The 15,082-nt window shown below is 41.6% G+C and overlaps 1 protein-coding gene across 1 annotated transcript in view; it reads right to left on the bottom strand.

Annotated features, from left to right (window-relative positions):
• Positions 1–277: 277 nt before the first annotated feature.
• LRRC9 (leucine rich repeat containing 9) overlaps positions 278–15,082 on the bottom strand; it is a gene marked incomplete at both ends in the record, with an annotated part of 75,097 nt that continues 60,292 nt past the window's right edge. The window contains 1 exon segment of the mRNA XM_082000967.1: positions 278–461. Within this exon segment, the coding sequence (XP_081857093.1) occupies positions 278–461 (184 nt within the window).

Here is a 15,082-nt window from a genome sequence, read left to right as displayed (position 1 = left end):
AGCTGATTGCCTTCTCGCTTGCCTGCGGCAGGGCTTGGCCCCAGGGCAGGCGGGTGCCCCAACCCCGGCGACCTCCCGCCCGCTAGCCTTAAAAAAAAAGCAGTACGGGTTTTTACAGCTGTGCTTTCCACACATAACCGTCGTCCTTCTCTTGTAAAACCAGGCGTGAGGCATCTCTCTAGCTGTAGCCTGCCAGCAGCTTCTCGAGGTGACGAAAACGAGAAGGGTGAAGAAAATCCCTCAGTCGGCAGAGGAGCTGTGGTAGGGCAGGCAGGGGCTACCTGCGGCCGCCATCGCTAGCCGTGAGCCGGGCCTTGTGCCTCCTGGGGCTCCTCTGCCCACAGCAGGCCGTGTCCTCTCTCCGGCAGCGCTGCTTTTCGAGGCTGGTCCCTCTCGGAGCTGATGAATCCCTCACCCGGGCAGCTTTGGTTTCCTCAAGTTTATTTCCATCCCTCTGAGAGCTGACATGGAAATGTCAGAAGCTGTTAACTTCATCATTTTTCAGTCGTTTCCATAATCTTCCCCATGTTAGCAAAAGTGCAAACCCAAACAAATTCGTCCGTTTCTTTGATTATTACAACACAACATTCAATACACAACACTGTAGTATTACATTAAAACATCTAGCACAAATACTCAATCCACAGCGTTCTGACATGATCCTAAAATACTCTTCAAAATTTCCTTAATCCTGAATGTTAATGGTCTTTCTCTGTCTATGTATAACTAATCCAAGGTGATAACACCGGTTCTAGCCTCAGGTAGAGGAAAATGCGTTCTCAGTTTTCTTCTAGGTTAAATAAACTTGCACATTCACTGGCAACTTGAAACGTAAATCCAAATAGTGCCATAATACTTACCACTTCAAATTACACCCATTAAACATTGACGGTATTTAATAGATGCTTAATATAATTTATAGCTAATGATACTAAAACATATAACTCAGTGTATTCATTAGAGCACCAGGGCATGCATATGTCAACCTTAATATCTATGTTATAATAATCACCATATAAATTCTTACAGTTATATCCATTTTGATCTGAATCCCTAATAAAATTTAACACACAGGCTTAGAACTTTAGATAGGCTAAAAGAATTACTGCTATCAATTTAATTCTTATCAAAAGCATCAGAACCTTTTTGTAGGTCTGTTATTCTTTATTCTTCAGAGATAGTAAAAAGGCTGTTAGATGGAGTTATCCTGTATAAAACCTTGGAAATGCTACCAAAGAAAAAAGCTCATTTACCTTTACTAAATTTCTTTTAAATGAGGTTCAGTGGTACAAATACTACTAAAGTCCAGTCTGCTGGAAGACAAATACAAGTATCTCAAACAAACTGTTTTTTTCAGGATCCTTGACTTAAGATTTATTCACCCTATCCTTCAAATATATCTCTTGCAATCCTATTAGAATTAAGTATTTGTATGTCTCATCGATATTCCAAGGTAAATAGCATCTCTGCACAATTCACTAAAGGTCTGTAGTGGGTATTTACTTTTTGTTCATAAGCTTCATCCTGTACCAGTTCACCAATTCAGTTACGATTTTGTAAAGATGATGATTCTGTTCTGGAATATGTAAATCCTAAATAGCAGTTGCAGGGTGAAGCAGACACTACATTTATTTCTTTGCAAGCTCTGCTGCTTGTGTCTCAAAACTCAGAGAAGGCTTCTTGCCTGTCGTGAATTCCTATGATTTCTCCCTTGCTCGAAAGAATAAATCAGAATTTCAGTCAGTGCAAACTCCAGACTGTTTACTGGAGAAGGGAGTGCACTAATTTATTTCTCTTAAGAGTTCTAAGAACTTTCTTTGTCAGAAAAAAACCGCTAACAGAGTAAACTGTTCTAGGTCAATTCTGCCAACCTCCAGCTTTCTTTTGCAGATTATCGCACGATGTGTAACTGCAAGCATGTGAACTCTCCCACTGAAATTAATAGGACTCCTCATCCGCTTAAAATTAAGATACACAAACTATTTGCTGACTTGGGACTTGGTTTTTGGCTTGATTTTTTTAGTTTGTGCAAGGGCTATTAATCCTGACTCCCCAAATAATCATTTTGCATATTTCCATATTTTTAATGTTTACTTTGTTTAGAATGATGCATGCAGCAGCAAATATTTTTCTTACTGACCTTTCTCCTCTTTAAAGAAAAAACAAGAAAGTTATTCTTGTTTTGGAATGCACCTTTATATACAGCGGTAAGAGTAGGAGAAACAGATGCTTTAACGCACTTACTGATTATTAAAGAAAACAGAGCTTTAAGGAAGATAGAGCTTGTAGGACATTTTTCTTTTAAAGAGAATTAGTGCTAGGTAAAAAAAATGGTTCCTTTCAAATCAGATCACGGAAGTTACTTATTCTCTTTTTCCTGATGTCCAAAGTTAATTATTGGTATATTGAGATCTCTAAGCTGGCATTCCCAAACAGAAGATGTCAGAGTGAAATCTGACTCCTCATTTTACTCAATCTTTTTGTTCTGCATCCCATAGCAGACCCATCTTGCGTTTATCTGTGTGGCTTTCTGGAAAGCTGCATATGCTGGATGTATGTTATCCATGGCTATGTTTCTATGGCTCCCTTGGAAGTAATGCCTTTCGACAATATGTCCTTAGGCTGGCAGAAAAACATGACATACTAGGGAGCTTGCTTCTTTCTGAATAACTTTATCCCTTTAAAATAAACTTTATGAAAAAGTACCCCATTCCTACATGTGAGAGATACCTATGTTTTCCTGAAGGCAAAGGCTTTCAAGGATAACAGTCATCCATGTCATGAGTTCTACAACTCGCATTCAGCTACTCTTCCTGTATGGCAGCTAATCATAGACTTCAAATAATTTCAGAGTTGATAATTAGCTATTCATTATGACATTAAAGCAATATAAAAGTATTTCTTATCAGTTTAGTTTTGTGTGTAATATGGTTTGGATTTTATGAGGATTGTATTCTTCCAATATCTCTGCCAGTGACGGATAAAACAGTCTGAGTTTGCAGATTTCCTTTTAGTTTGCATGGGATATTCTTAAAATCACGAGCTGTGAGCCGAGTTCTTTTTGTTGTTTAACAGAGCAAAGTTTTCCTTTTTTTTTCCTCCTTGCATTTAATGCTGAAAATGTCTTGATTATGGAAGCAGTCTAGTTAAATATTTTATGTTTTGGGAAAGACTCACTTGCCTGGGAAGTCTCTTTCAACTGCTGTGTTTTGAGAATCTATCACTGATCTGATAGGAAAGGGACAGAGAAAGAATTATAAATTGCAAATTTGTGTACTACTAAAATCATAAGTGACAACCCAGGACTAACTATGGGATATTCTGCATCTTTACTTTGACAGGGTGTAACAGTCCTGTGGCCATGCAGACCTCGCAGTTGTCATTTATACCACAGTCTGTGGCCACGCAAATGTTGTGATTATAAATGGAGACAGATTGTGTACAAGACACTCCACTCCAGTGACACACAACCTTTCAGTGCTAGAGCTTAAGGACAGTTTGTAGCTGCCATAGCAGTATTAAAGTTGGTATCAGCTATATACAACGCAGTGTATCCTATGTCCTTGAACACTTCACCCAATTAAGAATGGTCATATTCACACAGGCTAGTTGTTAAAGACTAGGCTCAGATCTCCGCCATCAGGCATCCAACTTTGCAGTGACTTAAAAAAAATATTCTTGACCCAAAAAATTAATTCAGATGTCTAAGTGAGACATTTGGACTTCAAGCAAGATTGGGAACAGAGAGAAATAGGTGTCTCTGGAGGATAGTTTGATGCTTACTAAGTGGAGAGCTGCCGATGTTAGCCATTGGGATACATCACTCCAGGAGCAGGTCGGAGCTGCTGTCTTAGTGCATCTCATTCCTGGTTGTGCATAAAGTGCCTTGATCCACTCAGAGCATCCGTTTCTCCTACTCTTATCGCTGTATATAAAGATGCATTCCAAAACAAAAACCACGTTTTTGGTTTATCTTCAAAGAGGAGAAAGGTCAGTAAGAAAAATATTTGCTACTGTATGCATCATTCTAAATGAAGAAAACATTAAAAAATATGTGCACAAAGTGCCTCTATCCTTAAGAAGGACTAAAAGGCAGCGGTATGGTGCCAGGAACTGCCTTTTTTTAAGTAGGCTGGTGGCTGCCTACCCCAGGAGAAAGGAAGCCAAGGACCTTCTTAGCCTTAAAGAGTCCAACTCACTGTGCCACTCCATAAAACATGTCCTAACCATGAGGATACAGACAAGACTATGGAAGAGCCATTATCTGCTATTCTAGTAAAATCAGACACGACAGAGAGACTGATCCCATCATCCAAGGTCAGCATTTTCCTTGTGTACCTGACTTAAAGTATTAATTGGTCCTTACTGGTTGCTTCTAATTATGTCTTCAGAAAAGCAGACCAGCAACAGAAGATCTCAATGTGAAGGTTCTCACGTGAAATTTCCACAATATTGAGGAGTTCAGCTATGGTGTCTTGGTATAAGCCAGGATTAAGCCTGTCCAGGTCTGTCCAAAGTAGTAAAACAATATATATATAGACACTGATGGTAAAGTACTCTTCTCTGCTGGTGCTCAGCACACTGCAATACTTTTAATTAGGCTTTGTTAATTTGATGTCCAGTTTTTCAGACATGGGTTTTGATCTAATCTTGCAGAATTCTAAAACTCTGCCTTTTTTCTTTGTATGTGCGAGTACATTTAAAAAGGATTTCCATAATTTCTTTGTGTCCAGCTTCTCTAATAAGGTTGGACAGATTCTCACAGTTTCTGTTGCTAATATGATTCCTGGCAAATAGAGCAGAAGGTTCAGGAGAACAAAAGAAATGATCTAATTTTAGTAATGGCGCAGACTGAGTCTGTCATTTTTCTCTCTCTTTTATCCTCCTACCCTTTCTGAATGTCAGAACCTCTCCCAGCACTGCCTCTTTTCAGTTTGAATTGAATTCTTGTTCTTCGTCAAGGACTGGGCATGAGGAGTTTTTAGATACTCCTCTGAACAGAAGATGTAATATTTGAGAGTCTTACCAGTAAAATTCTGACTTGTCACGGGTAATTTGCTAAGAATGAACCACTTCCAGCAGAGCTGTTTTTGCAAATTAGAAAATGTTATATCTGAAATGTCACTTAATATGTATGTCATATTTCTATTATCCATTTTAAATCTTGAATTGAAGTTTGAGTCTATCACAGTGTAAAGACAATAAAGGAATTTAGTTCCTGAAAGACAAAGAGGGTTGCATTTAGTGCAGTAGGTCTGCTCAGCTTGCAAGGTGCTCAGACCTCAGTCCAGTGAAGTCTTTTGGCCTGTGCATAATTGAGGTATGAGAATTTCTATGGAAGCCTTAACTTAAAACATATTCTTTCAAAGGCAATGGAAATACTAACATGTTTTAAATTAAACATATGCTTACAAACTTTGCTAGGTTTGGATCTCGAGGGACTGTTATAGTGAACAACAATTATGCTTTTCTTAGTCAACCTTCATTCTTGCACTCCTGTTTTGGATGTGAGAAATAAACAGGCTGTATTTGCAATTTGGAGGATGGCAATTATAAAAATCTGATGTGCAGAACTGGACAAGAAAGCAAAGAGAAAAGAATAACATGGTTTGAAGTGAAAATTGCTTGAGCAGTAACAAAATGCAGAGGACGTCTTTTCTTGGATGTTAATTTATTGGACATACAACAAAAACACCGGTATGGTTAGAAATATGTTATAGTTCAATATTTAGAGACATAATATATTACAAAATAAAAAATAAAACCAGCCTAAAGATTTTGTTCCTGAACAGGTCTATTTAAATAACTATGTCAAACTTGATTAAAAATGTGCAATCATTTTTCAAAATAAAACATTCCTAAGAGTCTAGCTCCAGTTTGTTTCATTTCATGTCATCTATATAGAAGGGGGCAGGCAAGCATCGCAGTTAAATTTATAAAACCTAAAACCATATTCATGTTAAAATAACTGCCTGTGTTTGACGTAACAGACCACACTATTGGGCCTAAAATTGGGCTTTGGAACAGGCTTTATGTACTTTAGAATAGTATTTTCATCTGCAAATGCTCAGTATATAATTAGGCAGACCTCCTCCCCTTACTTACGTGATGGACTTAAAAACTTAGGTGGAACGATTTTGAGATGGGAGGAGTATTGCTTCTCAGCCTTGTGTCTTTAGGGATTATATTTACATTGCTTTTTCTGAGATCATTCAGTCTGAAAAAATGAAAGCTTAAATGTATTCCAGGAACTGGAGCTTAGAAAAGGCCTCTGCCAAATAGGCAAGGTTTGCAGTGAAATCTCCCTTATCTCCACCAAGCAGCTCTTCATTTAACCAGGAAATGGAAGGGAAGGACCATCCTCTCTGCATTCCTGTTTTCCAAACCCATCGGGTTTTGGATGGTTCCACCCCGATGCTCATCTGAGTGCAGCGTCCAGTTGGGCGATGTCCGGTTGCCAGCCTGCGGGGCTGGCCAGGGCAGGTGGAACAGTGGTGGGGAATGGGGAATGGCTACACAGCGATGTGGCTGTCCCCCATGGCACAGTCCTCCGTGCCCATTGCACCACGCAGCGTTAACAAGAGTCCACCGCCCCCTTCGTCCTTCCCCGCTCCTGCCACAGTAAACACTCGCGTGGCTGCCAGCCCACCTCTCCCCAGCAGCGTTCAGTCTTGCTCCTCCCTCATCCCTTTCTGCTCTGGTGCCTGACCATTACTCCCACTCCACCTACAGTCATGGGGCAGCGCAATATTTCTGTTTAAATGAAAGTTCATTAAATGCTTCTCATCCAGGGGCTGGGTGGAAGACTAGAAATGGACAGCAGGATCTGGGGGTTGCTCATGGTTTTCCCCAGAGTGCAAGGAGGTCAGCTCTCCTCGGCCTCTCTCTTGGGTGCACTGTAACCATCTTCATAGTTCTTTCCTATATGTGGCACATGTTTGTCACATGATGATTTTCTGGCCGGGCTAAGGCAGCTGCAGCCCTTTTGGTGCAGCAAGAGCCTGTGGCACAGACTCAGTCACCATTTCGGCCAGCCCCTCCTATTGCTATCACATGCAGCTCTTAGGGTGCTAGAACTGTGGCTAACCGTGCCTGTGTTCCTGAGGCACATTAAGAAACCTGGCATATAGCCCACGGCTGGAGCTCAGATTCTGCAACAATAATGTTTTCGTTGGCAGGCCTTTGAACAGAAACTCGCGTTCACTTCAGCTGGCTGGTGTGATTCTAGCAATTAATTCAGTTTTACCAGTGGCAAGAGTTTGTTGATACAGCTTCTTGCTCTTCCTGTTGGAAAACGCATCAATAACTTGGAACAAACCTGGCTAGGCAGTCACAGAATCACAGAGTGCTGCAGTTGGAAGGGACCTTTGGAAGTCATCTAGTCCAAGCCTTGCTCAAATCAGGGTCAGCTACAGCAGGTTGCTCAGGGCTGCGTCCAGTGAGGTTTTGAAAATCTCCAAGGATGGAGACTGCACAGCCTCTCTGGGCAGCCTCTTCCAGTGTTTGACCTCCCTCCCAGTAAAAACCTTTTCTGTGTCAATGGAGTTTCCTGTATGTCAATGCATGTCCATTGCCTCTTGTCCTCTCACTGGGCACCTCCAAGAAGAGTCTGGCTCCATCTTCTTACTCCTTCACATCAGGTGTTTATACACACTGATAAGATCTTCCTGAGCTTCTCCAGGCTAATCAGTCCCAGCTCCTTCAGTTTCTCCTCATATGACAGATTCTCCAATCCATTAACTATCATCGTGGCCCTTTGCTGGAGTCACTCCAGTATGTCTGTGTCTCTTTTGTACTGGAGAGCCCAGGACTGGACCCAGCCCTGCAGATATGGCCTCACAAGTGCTGAAAAGAGGAGAAGGATCACCTCCCCTGATGTGCTGGAGATGCTCTTCCTTACGCAGCCCTGGAGGCTGTTGGCTACCTTTGCTGCAAGGTCACATTGCTGGCTCATGGCCAGCTTGTTGTCCACCAGAAGCCCCAAGGCCTTTCCTGCAAAGCTGCTTTCCAACTGGGTGGCCTCAGACTGTACTGGTACTTGGGGTTATTCATCTCTGGGTGCAGGACTTTGCAATTCTCTTGGTTGAACTTGATGAGATTGCTGTTTGCCTGTTGTAAGTCTTTACAAAGAACCACTTGGGATAGAGCCGGAGGGATGGAGATTTAAGTATCTGCGGTTCCCACAAAATCCACATCATTAGTTATCTATTTTTTTTTTCCTCATGACTCTCACATCTACAAGTCACAAGTTATCATTCTGAGCTTTGGAGGCTGCCAGAAATCTGAAATGAGGGCAAAAGCAATCCATACAATGATTAGCTTTGTAAGTCTACATAGAAAGAGGAACTGCAGGTATTTAATTCCCCATCTTGTAATCTGAATCCTAAAATTTTGTATTTATAGCATTTTTGTTTTAACTACAGGAATTCTGCCAAAAAATAAATGTGTGTAAATGGAAGCTTCTTGGTTATGAATGAACCACTTATTTTCTGTATATTTATATAGCTGAAATTCATCGTTTCCTCTGTATACTATGTTTTTTCTGCAAGGTTGTTCTTTCCAACAACAAGGCCTCACTGCCTCTGCCCTCAGCTCACCTATGGTGAGGAAGCGGAGTGTCCATGTTGTTTCCCGAGTATACAAAATATAGCGAAATGCTGGCTGTGAAATGTCACCGAGTGGAATTGCCATGAGATTGCCAAATGTCCCGAATATGTCCGATTCTGTTCTTTGCTTTTATCATGTTGCCTGTTATTTTGGGGGTAGAAGGGACCTAGAGCCTTATGGAGCAGTCTGATAGAGCTCTTGGTTTCTTCCTTTGCCTTTGCCATTCACATTGGGCAGTCATCGATTCACGACGCGGATTTACACCCAACTGTGAAGATTTGTTACTTTGGGCCCTACCTTGAATCCGGACTTTCCGGTCTATAATGGATGGCTCAGACAGTGCATTAAGGGCATCAGGAGCATAATCCTGGTTTCTGGGGAGTCAATAATGAGTATGCCTTTGTGTTGGAGGCAGCCTGTATTTTCAATCCATTTGGAGGTCAGAAGTACCCAGGCCTGTTCTTTCATCCACACTGAGAAATTTAAGCACATTCAAAACCCTCTAGCTACCTTCTTTACCCAAATTCACCGAGTAATTTTTAACAGATAAACATTGTTTACTTACTTTTTAAATTAATTTCTTTGGTTTGAAATTTCTTTGGTTTCCTTCAGGTTTTGTGCTGCAAATTTACCAATAACACCAAAAATCAGATTTGTCAATGAGGTGTGCAGCCAAAATACCAACATTATAAAGTGGATGTAGCAAAGAAAAGAAGTAGGAATGTTGCTAAAATTTATTTAGGATTTTTATAATTAATCCGCTCACTCCTAACTTCACTGTTCAAGCAGGACGTAGGGTCTTCATTGCACGGTAGTGTGAATCTCTTCATGGTCATGGAAGTCTGGGCTGCAGATATTAACCCCTCAGCTCTGCTCCCTGCCTGGCTGGACGTAGCCCGGTGCCTTGCTGTCTGCGTGCTCTGCAAACACAGTGTGCTGCACCTCCCCGCTAGGACGCTTCAATGCGGAGGGTGGAAGAATGGCCTTGTCTTTAAGTTACTGGATTGAGATGCCTCCAGGCTAAAAACGTGAAAAATTGTTTTCTCTAAACAAATGTGGTTTCATCTGCCCTTCGGTAAATCTGCTAAATTCAGCTTTCCCCCTGCAAATTAGGTACTGTCAGGCTAAGTTGGTTGGATACCAGGTGGTAGGACAGAAAACATAATTATTTAAAAAAAACCCAAATCCTGCTTCATAGACAGAGCTCATCTCTTGTAAGTAGGTCAGAGTTATTACAGAAAACAGTGGCAGTCATACTAACAATAGACTCCAGTTTGTTTAATAGGTCCTGTTAACATTTAAGACTTTTTTTCTCCATTTTAAAATTTCCATTTTGAAGTCTGATGATTCATGAGAATACTTTTTCCCTTTTGCGGTTAACACGTTGAGCCAGCGGCTCAGCAGCGACGCTGGGAAGCCGTGGTGGTGAATCCAGGTCCTCGGGTCTCTGAAGGAAGCACCCATGAACGGGATTAAGGAGGAAGCGGAGGTTTTAATGAAGCAGGCTCCATTCTTCAGAGGGGTGAAGGGAGGTAAGGGAAGCTCCTGTTGCTTATGTGATTATTGCTAATTACTGTAATTGAACATCCTCATGACAGGAATATTTGGTGCCTGAGGTAAAGCTTGTTTGCTTCCATTCCTTTTTTTTCCAACTGTCTCATGGTGCCCTCTCGAGGTAGGAGAGCAGCCCATTTTATTTGCTATTTTATGGCAGCTGGAACACAAACTGGAAACACAGGCCCTGCTGAAGAAGCTGAGAAATTGCTGTTTGCTTTGAAAAACAAATTAAGTTTCCTGTAACTCCATGCAAAGTCAATGTTTTTTGGATTCCCATTTAAAAAAGCACGACAATCCCTCTGCCTCCAGCTTTTCCACCAGAAAGGACACGAGAAGCACAGGACGTGCTTCTTTGCAGTGCCCTGAGGCCACAGAGGTGCATTTCCCCAGAGTGCCAGCCAGCTGATCGTTGCAAGGTTAAAGGAAGGGAATGCATTTCACACAACATGCTCTTGTGCCCTTGAAGTTTAACACAAAATGCATCAGGAAATGCTGACGTGTTTGGATGGTAAAGTGGATTAGGAAACCTTGATATATTCGGAAGGACGGCCTCTGGGCTGAAGTCAAAGAGAGGGTGTTGTGCTTGTGGGGAAGGTCTGTGAGCGAGGTGCCTGTCCCTCCTGGTTGGAGGAAGCCAAATGCCTTGGATGGGATCATCACCTTACAGTGAAGGACTGCAAGCTGTCGGTTTCTCTTTAAAAGTGACGGTTAGATGCTTGGTCTTGAAATATCTCTTGCCAGGTGACGGCAGATTGTCCTTCCAAAAATACCTCATCCAACAAGGAGCAAGGATCGGCAATACGGGGGGTCCTCAAAAGTCAGTGAATTAATCACTTTTGTTTTGGACTAGGGCAGGGTTGATGCTGAGTGTTGGGGTCAAGGACAGCCTGTTTGAGAGATGAGCACGCTATGGGCGCATGCTGACTTATTTAGTAGTCTCCCTTTGAGTAAGATATATTTGACCTCACTGTGCAGTCTCTGCTGTTACCTTTTCACAGGATCCTACCGTGTTGCTCCAGGTTGTTTCTATCTGATCCCATTCAATGGAGGTTTCAGCAGATTAGGCGCAGGAGGCAATTGCTGGCTGTATTTTGTTAAAGCCTGAGTCCTTCCAGGCCTCCTGCCCCTTCCAGGTGCCCTAACAGCAAGAGTCGCTATGAAGTCTGCTATGTCCATTTGACCAAAACCTCTGTTTCTTTGTTTCTGATGTACCCTTCAGACTAGATGAGCTTGATCGGGACTTGTGTTTAGACCTGGGAGCAAGCAGAGGTTGTGGCACCCTGAGGAGGTATCTCATGCAGGACCTGTGCACCCACGAGCCCCACCAACATGGAATGCAACTCTACTTGGCTGTCTTAGCATGTGGTGTGACACCTTTTCTCCTCCTGATAGCATGGCCGCTGTGCTTTTCTGAGGCACCTGAACCAGTAGCACCTGGGGAGCAAGATTTTCTCAATAAAGGGATTTTTGCTCTGGTTTTCCTCTGCTGCTATTATAGACTGTGGACTTCATGAACTACAGCCCCTCCTCCACCCCGTCTTTTATGTGCAGCTCAGTTTTTTGGAGTTCGGAAGGCTTTTCATGTGTTGGTTTTGTGCCTATATGGATACATTTTTAAGATCCTTTTTTTTTTTGTTTTAAATGTCTCTGCTTCTCATAGATTTTTGATGGGGACAGTTGGAAATAAACGTAAACAAATGCTGAACAACATGCTGAATCTGAAGGCATAAATCCCCTCCACAGAGCTGCAAATTGAAGACTCAAAGCTCCTGTTGTGTTGAAAAGAGGGACTCTTGGGCCCAACAAGGGGTAAGATGTTAATAAAACCTTTGTTCACTGGTACAATAGGGAACAGCTAAGTGTGGTTTGGGGTTTCTGCCAAGTTAACCCTGACTTATTTCCATTGTCACAAGTACTGCTAAGAAACCCCTTGACACGTTATTACAGATAAAGAATGAAAAACAGTTAATACTTTTCATTTTAAATGCTGTATTTAAAGCAAAAGCTTTCATTTTAAAAATATCCTTTATTCCCTTTCCCTGTTGCTAGACTAGGGTCTTTAAAGAAAATTCACATTTTATGTGGCATTAACTTCCCTTTTGTGGGAAAAACAAAGTTAGCTTAAATGGTCTGAAACTGGCACTGTCTTTAATATTACCGGAGTCTTATTTTCTTTAAGATGAAAGTGCAGGTGTCATGTGTCCCTCAGAACACATGCTAACCTGGCTTATTTGATTGTTTCCTTCCCTGTGTTCTGTTGGGCTCTGCCCATCCATGGTTTCTCACCCTGCTTTTGTTAGTGTCTTAGGTCAGGAACCATGTGCAACACATTCAGATCGATGACCGGACAGAATTGCTGTGATCATGTGAATAATAAAAAGCCATGGAAAAATAAGATGACATTCAATCAGTTTTTCAACATTTTAGTTCTTCAGTGAAGAAAGGCAGAAGAGGAACAGCTTCTGTCTACAGTCCTGCCTTTCATTTGCAACTGTGCTGTTCGGGAATCAGAGGCTACTGAATATTTGGTCTTGGAAACCCTTTGGATGAGCATTTGTTTGTGGGCAGCGTTGTTTTAGGTGCATCTCCACGAGAAGTTGATAGTGGTATGATGACAAGTGGAATTACCTTGACAACTAGGGAAGAAATGAAGGAGAGAGGGTGGCAGATATACCTGGGTACTCTCTGTTCAGGTCAGGATGTCTTGAGCATCGGGGCCACGGAGGTCCAGTCGTGTCATGTTTAAAAGCAGGCTGGCAGAACATGCTGGGGTGATAGTCACATTTCTTCCAGGCCTCACACCCTCCTCTGCTCTCCTCTGTGCCACCCACTTATCTAAGGAAAGGTGGCATCTTTATTCTAGTAGAATTAACTAATCAAAATACACTGTTGGCGATTTCAATTATAAGTATTTCCTGCCATTCTTAAAATGTTTCCATTTGTTTTCTGGCAGGACCTTGAGGATCTCTCCCAAGAGTTCCTTTCACATAGATATGCACAGAATGAATAGTTTATCTCCAGCTCCTGCTGACTTTCATGAATAATTTGATGTAAAAAGCTAAGTTGGAACTTCTGCTGTCTCAGATAACTTGGGAGTACCAGCTTCTAATATTCCAGCCACAGACCAAAACAGCCTTTCTAGTTTTTGAAGCTGAAGTGGCCTCTCTGGCTTCCACTCACCTTGGAAATTGCCAAAAACTTACCCTTCCCTCCTTTAGCTACCTGGCTGCTTTAAAATGGGAAAGGCTCTAGTGCTTCCAGTTGACAGAACTTTTCTTCTGAATGAAAACTATTTACTTAAACAAAGAAGATTTGGTGGGACATATGACTGTGATTTTTACTGTTTCTTGTTTGCCTCCCCAAATACATGCCAGAAAATGCCGTGGTCACTCCTGAAGGTGAGCAGCTTGTTTTACAGGGTGTATTTATCTGCCCAGTCTCATTGAAGGCAAACAGAATTGCTTATCTGAGTAATGTCACACGTGCCTAAATGATTGCAAGAGACTGAAAGGAGTCGGGAGTAGAAATAATAGCACTATTTCATCTCTCATAGAGCAGCGCCAACGAAATAATGAAGCCATGTGAATAAAGAACGAACATAATAATCAAGCTCTAACCATTTTTGGAAAATTAGCACTTCTGCCATAACAGTAACGGCTGCTGGGAAAATGGTACAAAATATTAACTGTCAGGTTAAGTACACCTTAATCAACATGTGCCGAGTCCCACTGATGTGTCCTCAAACCTGTTACTTAAGTACTTGTTAAGGCCAATTAAATAAACAAAATTTTAAAGCCTAATAGCATAAACCACATAAATAACATAAAAGAGCCATAATGGTTGAATGGGTGGGTGTTTAGCCCTTCTTGATTTAAAACAGTGAAGTGAAAAATGTCGGAGCCCTTGAAGGTGATTTCGAAGATGAGGAAGTGACTGTGCTACACAAACAGCAATCAGAGACAATTAAGAGAACTGGGACAAGTGCCTCATTCTCTCCGCAGACTGTATGGGGAAATTGCGCTTTGCATTTCAGTCTCATTGCATTTCAAATAAGGCCCCCAGCTATGTCATTTTTCAAGTCCAACTCAAATCAAAAGATACTGCTTAAAATCTTCCTATTACTCCAGAAGTGAAAGGAATGATTGTCTATGCTGATGAGCCTGGAAGATTGTCTTGGGAAGAATTTGACAGTTTTGTCTCCCAGTCCCATTATAATGCTATTACTGCCCCTGAAGAAGACTCACAGAGCCTGAATACCCGCATCAGTCCGGGGGTGGTTTAGGATGGCTCTCTGCTGCTGCAGATTTCACGTTGTTTCTCTGCACGGTGGAGAAATGTGCGCTACGCTGTGCATGTGTTTGCCTTTAAAGCTTAATCTGATGAATAATCTTAGCGAGACCGTATAGTAAGAAAAGAACAGAAAATACAAGCAAGCTAAAATAAAACGCAGAAAAATGGAAAGAATGAAAATAGGGAAAGTTGGAAATAATGATCTGTGTCTAATTATAGCTCTATCCCTATGCAGAAGGCACAGCTTATGAGTGATACTTTTTCAAGAACTTTCTGGTAGGCATGGAAAGGTTTCAGTACGTAATTCAGAAATTTTCTGACCCGATGAAGCAGCCTCACTTTTGTAGCCTTCTTTGCAAAGACAGGATTACGCTGAGCTTTCAGAGCTCTTGTAGCCGTTTTGGTTTGTCATAATATGCTACGGTGCCTAGAAATGAGCACCTTCATTTTTAAACGTGCTTAAATACCGATTTAAATGAAGTTTCCACCAGTGCAAATGCTTGACTGCACGTCATTTGGGCAATACAGTAACTTTTGCTGGTGTTTATCCTCTTAGTTATGAGTAAGTAGTAATTGGGAAGTAAGATGAACATACTGAATTAAGTTACTTACTAGAACGTCAGTGCTT

The sequence above is a fragment of the Phaethon aethereus genome (genome assembly GCF_964289735.1).
Source record: "Phaethon aethereus genome assembly, chromosome: 5".
In the NCBI taxonomy this organism is placed as follows: Eukaryota; Metazoa; Chordata; class Aves; order Phaethontiformes; family Phaethontidae; genus Phaethon; species Phaethon aethereus.
The sequence above is the reverse complement of the archived record's forward strand: the minus strand, read 5'-3'. Positions and strand labels throughout refer to the sequence as shown.